This window comes from Cupressus sempervirens, chromosome 7, assembly GCF_028749045.1.
Source record: "Cupressus sempervirens isolate cs-2001-9-10 chromosome 7, ASM2874904v1, whole genome shotgun sequence".
NCBI classification, from domain to species: Eukaryota; Viridiplantae; Streptophyta; class Pinopsida; order Cupressales; family Cupressaceae; genus Cupressus; species Cupressus sempervirens.
The window spans coordinates 626,239,027-626,253,148 of NC_143124.1; the positions used below are offsets into that span (position 1 = coordinate 626,239,027).

Below are 14,122 nucleotides of genomic sequence, written 5' to 3' on the forward strand. Positions count from 1 at the left end.
ATCTTAGTTTTGGGAGGGAACACTTCCTCACATGGAGTTCTTTTTTGTCACCTGTATATGATGATGATATAATGGGGGTGACACTCTCTCTTTTCTCTCCTCCCTCCCATATGGAGGGAACATCTATTGTGCATTGTGCTTGAAGTAGTCTTTTGGGTTTACCAACACCCCTCTCTTCTATCTTTATCTATTTGTATATTTATAATGTTTAGCGTTTTTTGTTTAGGGAAGAGTTTTGTTCCTATTAAATTTTGTATTTTATTATTCAATCAATGCAATATCAAATATGTTCCTAGTATTTCAAAGTTCTCCTTATTATTTCTTGTATATTTTTTGTATTACTATTTTATTTTTTTAAGTACCATATATATTTGCACCACCATCACCAAGTCTAGGTCATTGGTCCCCTTAACTCCCAGACCTATCCATGCCATCCCCAAAAATCTAGGCCCTTGGTCCCCATCTCTGAGACTTATGCCTGCCTTCCCCATTTCTCCTGTCCCGAGACTCTCTGGAACATAGAAGAGAATGTAAACCTAACTTGCTCCACCTTTCAAACGGCCTCTTTTAAACGTAATCTGTATACTACATATATGAGATATTTTTACATAAGTTCCTCTTGATTACTGCGAACTGCACAATTATGAAATGATAGCCTATCACAACGGTTACCTAGAAGCATAGAAGATATATACAGGACGCTCAGACAACTTCAGACATCAAAGGTTCATCTGTAAGCCATCAAGTTGGAAAAGGCTGAACTAACCACTTTTTAGAATAACTACCACATTATGCAGTCATTGAATCTAATAATTTGTTTTCAAGGCAAAAGTTTAGAAAACTGAAAAAGAAAACTATTTTTGACAAGCATGCAAAAACTCTGACTCCCCAATTTATAAAGCATCATTCCGGAGCTGATTTGGGAGATCTCCTTGGCCATCCAATGGCATATACTGTGCCATGATTGCTCTGATTTCTGAATCCATGTATTTCTGCAAATAATAAGCCATAAACAGCCAATTTAGATATCATGCACAAGCTGCGGTATATCAGCAAATGCATCCACCTTTAAGCAAAAGTGTCTATTAATGGAAGACAATAAGATGAAAAACAATATCCCAACAGCTGACTTACACGAAGTCTGTATTTGTAAAAAGCATATGCTCCAACAGAAGCAGCGACCATAGCAAATATAATAAATGATACAGCAGTCCATCCAGATTTTGATGGTGCAGACAGCATACCTGCAAGTAAACCACCAAATATTGTGACATATAGAAAATTTAAACAAACCTAGTGTAAAGGACATCTTCAGTAAGATAATATGCTTACTTATGCATGTGTCATGCTCTCTTATGTACAGATGACCAGCTTCACAATTGCACTCATAGCTACCCCATGTATTCTTGCAGCTGCAGTCTGAGCATTGGCATACTAACTTTTCTTTGCATTCATCAATGTCTGAAAGAAGAAAAACCCTGGCCTAGTAAGATTGCAACTACATTTTAATCTCTATTACAGATGACAAAGGAGACTGCATATAAGCCCAGCTCACCTTCACAATTGTTGACACCATCCCCTTTAAATCCAGGAGGGCAATGGCATCCTTTAGGCTGTGATGGCTGCAGTGAAACAATGGAAAAGTACAAATTAGCTACAGCTAAACTCTGAAGATTATGTCCGAAAAACTAGAGAAGAGCCTCAATACACTTAAGGATAAGCTCTAACCAGACAAGCAGAATATATCTTGTCATCCTGTGTTTCCTGCCAGCAACCACCATTACCAATCTTGCACCGTCCTATTCCAGCAGCTGAAAAAAGTAATTTGAAGATTTTATATTCAAGCATCTATATATATCAGTTATTATGTTACTACTGTCGACCATCCTAACCTTTTCATGTATTTGATGACATGGCTTTTATACGATGATAGAACTTCAATGGGAAATATTAGATTCAAGAAGGAAGAAGAAATCTAATTTTTATTTTGCAATTATTCGTTGGGATGGGATAATCCAGATCTGAAACGAAAAATGCCAATATGAATTTAACCACTGTCACTGGATTTCTAAATTTGGGTTGATTTGCTTAAACAGGTATATGCATTCCTTTGTTTTCCACCTCTTCCGGCTTTCCTTTTCCAAACCACCATTGACCATACCAATTCTGCTATCTTTTGTGTGCTCTCCTATTTGTATTATTGAATATAGTCAACTCCATGTAGTTCTAACTACTTTTTTTTCTTTTTTTTCTTATCAGACACAAGTGATAATATGTCCATTGAATTAAATCATCAATTAATCAAAATTGGCCAGTTGTTTGGTATTTTAGGCTGAAGAGCATAAAGATAATTAAGGATCCATGTATGATATGGTGTATTTAAAAATGTAACAATATGATGCTTCAATAAAACATTAAAATAAAACCAATGTGTAGATTATTGTGTGTTAAATTAACCAACTGTTTTCTACCCATACCCTACAATGTTTATAGATGAAATCATAGTTCATACACTGCATAGGGTTGTTTTTTTATGAGATTTTTTTTAATACAATAGTGAAAAAAATTGTGTAAGAGGATAAACCCAAAATAATATTTTCATTAAAATTCATAACCTTTTGTTCATAGATATGGTGCCTTCCAAACTTGAAAAATTTCAGCATGTATTCTCGAATACCTTTGCTTTGTGTGTATATATATCTTCTTGTAAGATTCCCCTCTTGATTTGACAAAAGAAATTAAACTTTGACTAGTGGAATTTTGACAAACAGTTTGTGTGCAACCCGGATATGAAAACATTGATACTACTGTAGCATCCCTTCGATGGTTATTTGCAGAATTTCATGGAATAGCTACCCAAACAAACGATTTAATGGCTTCAAAGAACGTGCATTATTGGTGGCACGAGAACATTAATTTACATGGAAAGAGCAGTATTGATTACAACAATGACAGAAAATATAAATCTGATATGCAGGAAACAATGGACAGAACTCCTAATTCATATAGAAAGTTAACATAACACACAACAAACTTGATATGAAAAACCAAATGAGTGTATACAGACCCGATTTCACCAACAGAGGATGCCATGGCCGGGAGTCAAGCATACTGGTTACTGCCGTATCCTGTTCCCTGTCAAAGCCATTCTCGAGGTGCTCTCTGACTTAGTCCCAACGCTGCACACTAATACCAATGGGTCACTGCCCGTATCTGTTCTAACCTGTAGAAGTTCACATGCTGGAGTATGGGGGACTCACAGCAGACTGAGTAAGATGTCATGGAAATGTGACAGTCAGTCCCCACGGTGACTATGCTGTATAACCACGTGTCTAGGAGGTCATGGCTTGGTTCAGCCAACTCTCACACAATGCCCCAGTGCAGATGAGAATGTTACCTCTGTCACGCGGATGGTGGCTAGACTGTCCTCTTTAGCTGCCATCTCCAACTTCAAACTGCTTGTTGATTGTCTTATACCAATAACCTGTCTCAAGAAACCTCCTCTCGGCTGACTGTGCTCTTCTATCTGCTGTTAATCTCAGGACAATTTCATGCTGCCTCTGACAAATAATCACCAACTCCAATCTGATTAAGAAATGTGACACACTGGGGCTGCGTCCAGCCTCTCGATTTTCCTTAAGGGGCTTCGTCCTTAAGAAAACCAGTCACATTTAAGCAACCAGGATTAACTTCATAATATAGATATATTTCATGGTTTGAATCCCAATATAGCTTTTTGCTTTTATAACCTCGATATGAGGGGAAACACCCACAACTAGGCAATGTGGGATAAAAGTCATTTTCGTCTTTTAGTCATTAAGTTACATTTGTTATAAAATGACTTTAAGTCACAAAGTAACTTTATAAATCAACTTTATAAAATAAAGTGACTTAACTATAGGAAGCTCCACATTTAAATATCTTCCCAACGAAACCAAATAGAATCCTGTGACTGGCTCGCATCCTTAAAATAAATGTTGTTAGCCTATCCAGATGGAAAGATAGACCAACAAGGCGCCAGAAGGCCTGGCACAGAGAAGGGAAAATTACAATGCTCCCTCAAGCAATCTCAGTGCTAGATGCTGCAGGATTGACTTGCCCTCCCAAGTGGCATCTTCATATGGCAAATCTTTCGAGCGAACTAAATACTCTCTAATGGATTGGTTACGCAGCTTCCTCTACCTGATCTCAATCACCTCGGCTGGAACCAAAACCAATTTCCCCTGTTCATCAAGTGGGGGTAATCCAACAGAAGGTAATACATGTTGACCAATTTCCTTCTTGAGGCAAGATATGTGAAACACATTATGAATTCTACTATCATCTGGTAAGTCCAACTCATAAGCAACCTCTCCCACCCTCCTGGTAATGCGATAAGGACCATAAAATCTAGGCCGAAGCTTCTCGGATCCACTCTTCTTCAAGGAACTCTGCCTATAAGGTTGGAGGCATATGTAAACCAAGTCGCCTGACTCAAAACTCCGCTCTATCCGATGGCGATCAACATACATCTTCTACTGCATTTGAGCCTATAAGATATTCTCCTGAAGAGACCGGAGGATGTCCTGCTGATCATGTATCCAATCTCCAACTAATGGTGCTCTACTATCCTGAAAGGCCAGATCTATGAATGATAGAGGTTCCCTACCATTGAGGGCCCGAAATGGTGTCATCCGGATGGACATGTGGTAGGAGTTGTAGCAGTACTCCCCTAAATTTAACCTTTAACCCAAGCTCTTTGTTGCCCCACTACATAGTTTCGGAGATAAACCCTCCACCCACTTGTTTACTATCTCAGTCTGCCCATCTATTTGTGGGTGATAACTCATGCTAGGTGTCAACTCTGTACCTACCAATCTAAATAATTCTTGCCAAAAAGTGATGAGAAATTTGCTATCTTTGTCACTCACTATGGTCAAAGGTAGACCATGTAGACGAAAAACCTCTCGAAAAAATAACTTGGATACCTGAGAGGCCGACCAATCTGCTGCTATAGCGTAGAAATGAAAGAACTTCATCAATCTGTCCACAACCACAAAAATAGAATCTTTGTTCTGCACTCTTGGCAATCCTGTAATGAAATCCATGGAAATACTCTCCCATTTCTATGCTGGAATAGGGAGAGGTGCTCTAGCTTGTTCTACTAACAAGTTTGGCATTCTCTAACGTGTTGAAGGACATCATCCTTGAGGCCCTTCCAAGAAAACCTTTCTCTGACTTGCCTATAGGTTTTGAAGAAACCTAGGTGTCCGGCTAACGGTGCATCGTGAAGAGTCTCCATAATTTTTCCCTTGAGCTTAGACTCTGGCACAAGATAGACCCTATCCTTATAAAAAATCACATAATCGATTACCTTGCACCTACTGTCCTGGAGCTTCCCATCCATGATCTAACAAGGTCAACCAGTAACTGGGACTTCCAATCTGCCGATATCTCTGAAATGGCATAACACTTGACTACTGAAGGTCTCCTAGAAAGTGCATTGGCAACTATATTATTCTTACCCTTATCATACTCGATGTCAAAATCATAGGCCTGAATCTTGCTAACCCACTTTTGTTGCCTTTCATTGAGATCCTTCTTTTCTAAGAAATATCGCGAGCTGTTGTGGTCAGTCTTAACCATGAATTTGACCAAGGATTGTCTAAACTTGGCTAAAGCGTGCATAATAGCTAGCATTTCCTTGTCATAGGTCAAGTACAATCTCTCACTGTCCTTGAGCTTCCAGCTCTCATAAGCTAGTGGATGCCTATCCTACATCAGAACTCTGCCAATTCCGCTCCCTAAAGCATGACACTCTAAGACAAAAGGATGAGAGAAGTCGGGAAGTGCCAAAATCGGGCATGTACTCATCACCTTCTTGAGCTTATCAAAGGTCACCTCTAATAAGTTTGTCCACCTGAATGCCCCTTTCTATTTGAGATCAATGAAGAGAGTTCTCTGAGAGAAACCTCTAGCGAACCTCTTGTAATAAGAGCAAAGACCGAGGAAGCCCCTAAAATCCGACACATTCCTCGGTGGTGGCCAATCAAAGATCGCTTGTATCTTTTCCTGGTGTACCTTCACCCCATGTGCACCAATCACGTGTCCAATGTAAAGAATCTCAATCAATCTGAACTCACACTTAGATTCCTTCGCAAACAATGAATGCTCTTCCATAATGCTAAGTACCTCATCTAGGTGTTGCAAATGTTCCTCCCAAGTTCTGCTACAAACCAAGATATCATCAAAGAATACCAACACGCTCTTGCACAAACGTTTTCTAAAAATATGGTTCATACCTGACTGAAATGTGACCGACCCATTAGTGAGCCCAAATGGCATAACCAAGAACTCATAGTGTCCATAGTGGCATCGGAAAGTTGTCTTATGCACATCCTCCTCACAATCCCATATCTGATGGTATCTAGATCTAAGATCTATCTTCAAGAAATAGATTGCCCCACATAATTCATCTAGTAACTCATCGATGCAAGGAATAGGGTACCTATTCTTAGTCGTCTTCTTGTTGAGAGCATGGTAATCAATACACATGTAAAGAGTGTCATCCTTCTTCACCAAAACCACCGACGAAGCAAAAGGGCTAGAGATGGGTCTGATGTGTTCCATGTCTAAGAGTTCCTTAATCATCCTTTCATTTTCCTCTTTATAGTGCCTGGCATGACAATAAGGAGTGGTAATGAGGGGTTTGGCGTCCTAATCTAGCTCAATGATATGCTCAAACTCTCTATCTGGGGGAATACTCAGTGGTATGTCTTCAAAAACCCACTGGCTGAATGTCAACATGAAGCTGTTGTCCTGAACCTAATGAAGCCTTAGAGAAAATGAAATAGTGTGCTGCCCAATCCATGTCATCATGCCTCATAATAACCTCCATTCTATGAGCTGAAATCAACCTGGGTTCACTCTCTAGCATGGCCTTGAGAATCACCTATTGGCTATCTTGTAAGAATTCTAGCTGCATCTGTTACATCCCAAAATTTTGACCTAATTAAAATTATCATAGCTGCTGAGATGATTGGATTTTTCTTTCCTAATCATGTAAAATGGGTAGTTATATGTAACTGTTGTTTCATATGAAATTGGTTGTTATCAATTATTATGTATAACCATTTAATGATGATGGTCGTTAATCATTACTTGTCATATGTTGATGATGGTAGTTAGCAATTGCTTGGTTTCAGAATTATGGTTATTAACTTACTTCTTTACTATTATCTATGTTATATGCTCATATGGATTTATTATGGGAACTTGTTATTATTGTGGAAATGTAAAGTCCCCATTTGTTGCCAGCATCGAAATTTTAGGGATTAGCCTAATATGGGATCCTTGTAGGCTAATGAAATTAGTTAGAGGGTTCTCTGAGGATTGATTCATCTTCAGCATTCAGGAATTTGTGGATTTGGCCTTCGTTTGATATCATTTGGACTCCATTTGTCATACTTACTATATATAATAAGTCAAGAGTAATTGAGATGGACCCTTTCTATTTTTAAAAAGTGTATTTGGTCACATGGGGAATTATGAAGAGAGATCCCTATTTCAAACATGACAATGAGACAAGTATTTCAAGAGATATTGAAGTTCAAGTGACTTAGGTGATTTATTTAAATATTTTAATGTTATTATAAAGTTATAAAGTAACTTTAATATTATAGTGCAAATATAAAGTTACTTTATGATTTAAAGTCACTTTATGACAAAAGTGACTTAAGTGACTAAAAGACAAATTTGGCTTTTTATCCCACATTACCTAGTTGTTTGTGTCTTCCCTCACATCGAGGTTATAAAAGCGTGGAGCTACATTGGGATTGACACCACGAATATATGTTATTTTCTCAAATCCTTAAGGCTGCTTAAATGTGACTGGATTTTTCCTAAGGACGAAACCCCTTAAGGAAAATAGTGAGGCTGGATGCAAACCTAGTACTCACATTGCACTTTCAGAATTGAGTTTCGAACTGATCAATTGATTTACACGAAGTTGGAGCTTTAACAACAGGAAGAAGAATAGGTGGTTGAAATCAGTATAGGGTATTGGCACGTACAGGTCACTATTTGAGATGGTCCTTACTTAATAACCAACAGAAGTAAATTAAAACTGAACTATGCCATTGTAATAACTTCGTCACCTAAGATGGTTATGCCAATTGTAATGCTAATTTGAAAACACCAATAATATTCAGAAATAAAAAAAAACTATCGTTATTGGCATAAATTGATCTGTTACAGGCTCAGGTATCAATAACAAGCTTTTACAATATTTGTAACCATTTGAAAAGATAGCAATGTCTAGTATAATTAATTGATTCTAATAAATTTAATTAAATAGAACCTGAATTTATTTATGCCCTCGGCATGGATTTCTGAGGATGGCGCTCTTTCCTTGTTTAACTGCTGCTGAGATAGATGGAGTCGAATCTATTTCAGCCCGTCTACAGTAATCCAACTGGGATGTCACTACTGTGCCGTTGAGTTACATTTCCCTATGCGTGCCCTTGGCCCGATTGTTATCATTGCAGAAGTTTAATACTCGTCGCCGTTTTGAACAGTGTAATCAAATCGCGCAACAGTTTTATTCCCCCGTCCTGGTCTGAGTCTTGCTTCTTTTCCTTCGCAATACAGATCCCGGCAAAGCTCGAGCGTCCAAACTGATATAGTTACCACTGTCAATGATGTATGAAATCGCAGTCGAAGATAATGGATTTTCTGACTAGGTCGTAAATGGAAATTTGAAATAGCCGTCGGTTTATTCAATGAAGTGCTCAATCTTATGTAGCAGACCTTCCAATCTTGGTGTGAAAATTCGCAACAACTCCCGGCTCGCGATTTTTTAAATAATTCTCAAGACCCTTCACCCGTGATGAGATGGTTCACAATGTGTTTGCTGATGCTCGTAAAAACTCCATAATTGTTGTCTATGAAAAACGTGGCTTCAGGAGAGGTCAGCCTGCGAAAATTATCCTTGTAAAATTTCGAAAACTGTTGTAACCCTGGATTTGATAGAGTCCCTCAGGATGTAACAAATTGCCTCGCTATTCTTGCTAGTTTCAAACCCTTGAAGGAAAACGATTCTTTAATTCATCTACCATGAAATGGCTGAATACCATCTCCAATGAGCAACCCTTCAGAAGATATCTCACTTCCTCAGTTATGCAGATCCAAGGGAATTTTCCTTCCCAAAGACCTATCGGAAATTTGCAAACCGAAGACCACAAATTGCTTCAATATGATAAGTAGTAGAATCCACAAAATCGCTTGCTCAAATGGGTGCCTCTTGTCCTCTATTTATTCACTTTTTGAGAAGTTGCTGGAAACTTCCAGAACAACTTATTATAATAACTCATTATAATGTATTTTATTATTAATTAACTTTATAAAATTAAATAAATAACTTTATAAAGTTAAAGTACAATCTCAATTCGACATTAAACAAGTAGGCCCCACTTACTGGATAATAACTTTCTGAGAGCAAGAATGTAATCATCTGTCAACTGAATGACTCTCTTTCCAAACTCATTTGCCTACGAGAGTCAATGATAGGCAAATCCCCAGTAGAAGTTATGTTGCTAGAAAGGGGACATGACAGTCCGCCCTTCCTTAAATTGCTTGTCCTCAAGCAATCTCAAAGCTGGATGCTGCAAAATTGTTTCATTTTCCCAAGTGGCATCTTCAACTGGTAGATCTTTCCATTTAACCAAATATTCTCTGATTACCCTTCTGCGGAGCTGTTTTTCCCTACTTTCCAAAATGAATTCCGGCACTAAGATCAATTTCCCTTCATCATCCAAAGGAGGTAATACTATAGAAGGTACCACATTCTGTCCCAGCGCCTTTTTGAGGCGCGACACATGGAACACATTATACACTTTGCTATCTACTGGAAGCTCAAGCTCATAAGCCAATTCCCCTATTCGTCTGGTGATCCTGAAAGGCCCATAATATCTAGGCTTAAGCTTTTCTGACCCACCTCTTTTAAGAGTGGATTGCCGAAAGGGCTGAAGCATGAGGTAAACCATGTCACCAACCTCAAAACTTCTCTCAGTTCTCTTCTGATCTGCATATTGCTTATATTGATTCTGTGCCCGAGCGATATTATCCCGAAGAGTGCTAATAATGTCTTTACTCTCTTGAATCAAATTCCCGGCACGTGGAACCCGGACATCCCCCAACAGCAAATCAATAAAGCTCAGTGCATCATAGCCATATAATGCTCGGAAAGGTGTCATTTGAATTGACATGTGAAAAGTGGTATGGTAACAATATTCACACAAATAAATCCATCTTACCCATGCCTTCTGCTAATCAGCCACGTAGTTCCTCAAGTAGCCTTCCACCCACTTGTTTACTATCTCCGTCTGTCCATCAGTCTACGGGTGATAACTAGTACTGGGTGTGAGCTCAGTGCCACATAATCGAAACACCTCCCTCCAGAAATGACTCAAGAATCTACTATCTCTGTCACTGACAATACTACAAGGTATCCCATGTAACCTGAGAACCTCTCTGAAGAATACCTCAGCTACCTGTACTGCTGTATAAGTCATGGTGATGGGAAAGAAGTGAGCATATTTCGTTAGTCTATCCACCACCACATAAATGCAATCGCATCCCTGAGCCTTGGGCAACCCTGTAATGAAATCCATGGATATGCATTCCCACTTCTGTCTCGGGATGGGAAGTGGCTGTAGGAGTCCTACTGGGAAGGTGTGCTCCTGTTTATTTTGTTGACAAACAGAACACTCACAAACATACTGCAATACATCCTTCTTGAGTCCTTTCCATGTAAACCGTTCCTGCACCTGTCTATATGTTTTAAAGTACCCGGGATGACCAGCTATGGGTGAATCATGAAGAGCCCGCATAATAGACCGTTTCACCTTCGATCCTGGAACTAAAAAGATCCTGCTTTTGTAAATGATCAAGTCATCCACAAGTGAATACCTAGTGTCAATAATTGTCCCATCAACTATCCCAGATGCCCAAGAGTCTCTAACATATTCTGCAACAATCAAATGCTTCCAATCCTCAGAGATCTCAATCATCGCATTAAGATGTGGCCTGCGTGACAAGGCATCTGCTACAACATTCTGAGTGCCTTTAACGTATGATATATCAAAGTTGTATGCCTGCAACTTACTCACCCATTTTTGTTGTCTATCATTGAGATCTCTCTGCCCAAGAAAATGTCTCAAACTGTTGTGGTCAGTTTTTATACAAAACTTACCGCCTACTAAATATTGCCTGAACTTAGCTAATGCATGCATGATAGCTAACATCTCCTTGTCGTACATGCTGAATGATTTCTCTGGCCCACGGAGTTTCCTGCTCTCATATGCAATAGGGTGTTTGTCCTGCATCAAAACAACCCCAATACCATCTCCTGAGGCATCACACTGGAGTTCAAATGGTTTCGAGAAATCGGGCAATGCTAGTACCGGGCATGAAGTCATGATCTCCTTAAATTTGTCAAAACAAGCCTGTGCCTTTGCTGTCCAAACAAAAGCTCCCCTTTTGAGCAAATCTATCATAGGAGCCGCATGTCGCGAATATCCGCAAACAAATCTGCGATAGAAGCCACATAAACCAAGGAATCCTCTCAACTGGGTTAGGTTCTCAGGAATAGGCCACTCCACAATAGCACGAATCTTATCAGGATCCATCCGTACTCCTTCTCTACTGATAATATGACCTAAGTATAACAACTCGGTCATACCCAAATCACATTTGGACTCTTTGGCATACAAGGACTCTACCTGCAAGGTATTCAATACTGTCTCTAAATGCTCCATATGCTCATGCCATGTCCGACTGTATACCAAGATATCATCAAAGAAAACCAACACAAATTTCCTCAACTGATGATGGAAGACCTTATTCATGGTGGACTGGAATGTAGCTGGTGCATTGGTCAACCCGAATGGCATCACTACAAACTCAAAGTGTTCACAATGACATCTGAAGGCAGTCTTCTTTATGTCTTGTTCTCTGACTCTAATCTGGTGGTAACCCGATCTCAAGTCTATCTTACTGAAGTAGCATGCCCCATGTAGTTCATCTATCAATTCATCAATCCGTGGAATAGGATATCTATTCTTAATGGTCTTCTTATTCAGCATTCTGTAATCAATGCACATCCGAAGAGAACCATCTTTCTTCTTTACCAAAACAACTGAAGAAGCAAAAGGAGACTTACTAGGTCTAATGTGTCCCATTGCGAGAAGCTCCTTGATGTTTTTTTCTATTTCATCTTTGAGCCTCTTTGGATGCCTGTATGGATTGATCATAACTGGTTTAGCACCTTCTTCTAATTCGATGATGTGCTCAATCCCTCTATCAGGTGGTGTACCAGGTGAAATATCGCCGAATACCTTACTATACTTTTCCCTCAATATCTGGATGTCTAGATGATATTCTGTCTTTTGCTGTTCCTCCTTTGTGGGCATGAGTACACGTGGCTGCCCATTCAATATCATTATGCCTCACCAATCTTTCCAATCGCCTGAGAGAAATGGTTCGAATGTCACTATTCCTGATAGCTCTCAACACATGCTGCTTCCCATCTACCTCAAACTTGATCTCCATGTCCTTGAGACGGAAAGTGACTTCACCCAACAAACGTAACCATGTCATACCTAAAACGATATCCAAGTCGCCCATATTGACCACATGGTAATCTGCTTTAAACTCATAATTATTCAGACATAAAGGCATGTCTCTGACCATTCTATTGCACTTAAGAGTGTATCCATCGGCAACCTGTACTCGGAGACCCTCAAACTCCTCTGTCTTGATTCCCCGGCGCTCAACCAGACGTGCATCAATGAAGTTGTGTGTGGCACCTGTATCAACCAATGTGATCACCTTTTGTCCTGCTAGAACACGTAACCTAAAAGATCCCTCCTGCTGAATACTAGACAAACGCCCTTGCTGTAAATGTAACTCAATTTCTTCCTTTTGTTCTGAATTTCCTGTTTCTCCTTCAAGTTCTGAACTACTATGTTCATCTTCTTTCGCCGTACTGTCAGAATCTGATCTTTCATAATATGCCCACATAACTCTATTGGCCTTTCCCTTAGGTCTCAAAGGACAATCATGGTCCTTGTCATATAGGCCTTTGCAATAAAAGCATAGTTTCTTTCTGCGCAAGTCGTTTAATGCTTCTGCATCCAGGGGTGTAGTAGATTTTCCTTTGGTATCAATACTCTTCCCTTTATTTTTATCAAACTTCCTTTTGTCTTTGAAAGAAGTAGTACTCCTGGTAGTGAACTTGCTAGAAGGTATTGTAAGCTCCATACTTGGTGCTTTCCTCATAGCTTCCTACAGTGTTGGTGGGTCAAATGCCTTAATCCACCCCTTGAGGGGTTCAGACAATCCTTCTGTAAATAATATAACCAATCATCTCTCAGAGACATCTTGTACCATAACTGACAACCTCTGGAATTCACTGATATAAACCTCCAAATTACCTGACTGTCTCAACTGTGCGAGATCGCGGAAATAAATCTCTGGATCCTTCTTATCAAAATGCTCAACCAATCTATCCATAAAGTCTTGGTAAGATGTCACCTGGTTGTGCTGCAACGTAACCATCCCGTGTGACCACCAATCATGAGCTGCTCCCTCCAAATGCAAAGTGGCATATCTGATGGCATCTATCTCTGACACAGGCCTCAATGCCAAGAATGTATCCAACTTATGAACCCAAGCCTGTGCTGTCATCTGACCACTACCATCGAAAGATGGTAAAGTGAGTTTGCTAACAGCTCGCTGCAATTCACTATCATGACCTCCTCTAGACCTCCTATTCTGACGGCTGCTCCTCATATGCTCTCTCCTTTGGTTCAGATAGCGATAAAAGTTCAATAGTTCACGCACATGTGGGGGTAATGCCTGCCATTCAGCATTAGCAGCTCTGAGATCATCCTGAAAATCATCCGACAATTCGTCTTCTCCTATCTCCTGAGCCTCCTCCCTTAGGAAAGTGGGACGAGTAGGCCTATTTGCTGTCCATGATCTGCGCCTAGGAGCACCCTGTGAGCCTACCACACTTCTATTATCATGATCAGGTGTACCTCTACCTTGTTCCTGAATCCTGGGCTGAACAACTCTCTCCATT

At 39.7% G+C, this 14,122-nt stretch overlaps 1 protein-coding gene across 3 annotated transcripts in view; it reads right to left on the reverse strand.

The window, feature by feature from the left end:
- Positions 1–565: 565 nt before the first annotated feature.
- The window catches only part of LOC149548254 (vacuolar-sorting receptor 3-like), a 52,817-nt gene continuing 39,260 nt past the window's right edge, over positions 566–14,122 (reverse strand). For all 3 annotated transcript variants that reach the window (XM_089792314.1, XM_089792313.1, XM_089792315.1), the window contains 5 exons: positions 1,729–1,811; positions 1,556–1,622; positions 1,333–1,461; positions 1,135–1,244; positions 566–992 (listed from right to left, as the gene is read on the reverse strand). In XM_089792314.1, the coding sequence (XP_089648440.1) occupies positions 894–992; positions 1,135–1,244; positions 1,333–1,461; positions 1,556–1,622; positions 1,729–1,811 (488 nt within the window). In that variant the 3' untranslated portion in view covers positions 566–893. The remainder of the gene's footprint in view (positions 993–1,134; positions 1,245–1,332; positions 1,462–1,555; positions 1,623–1,728; positions 1,812–14,122) is intronic.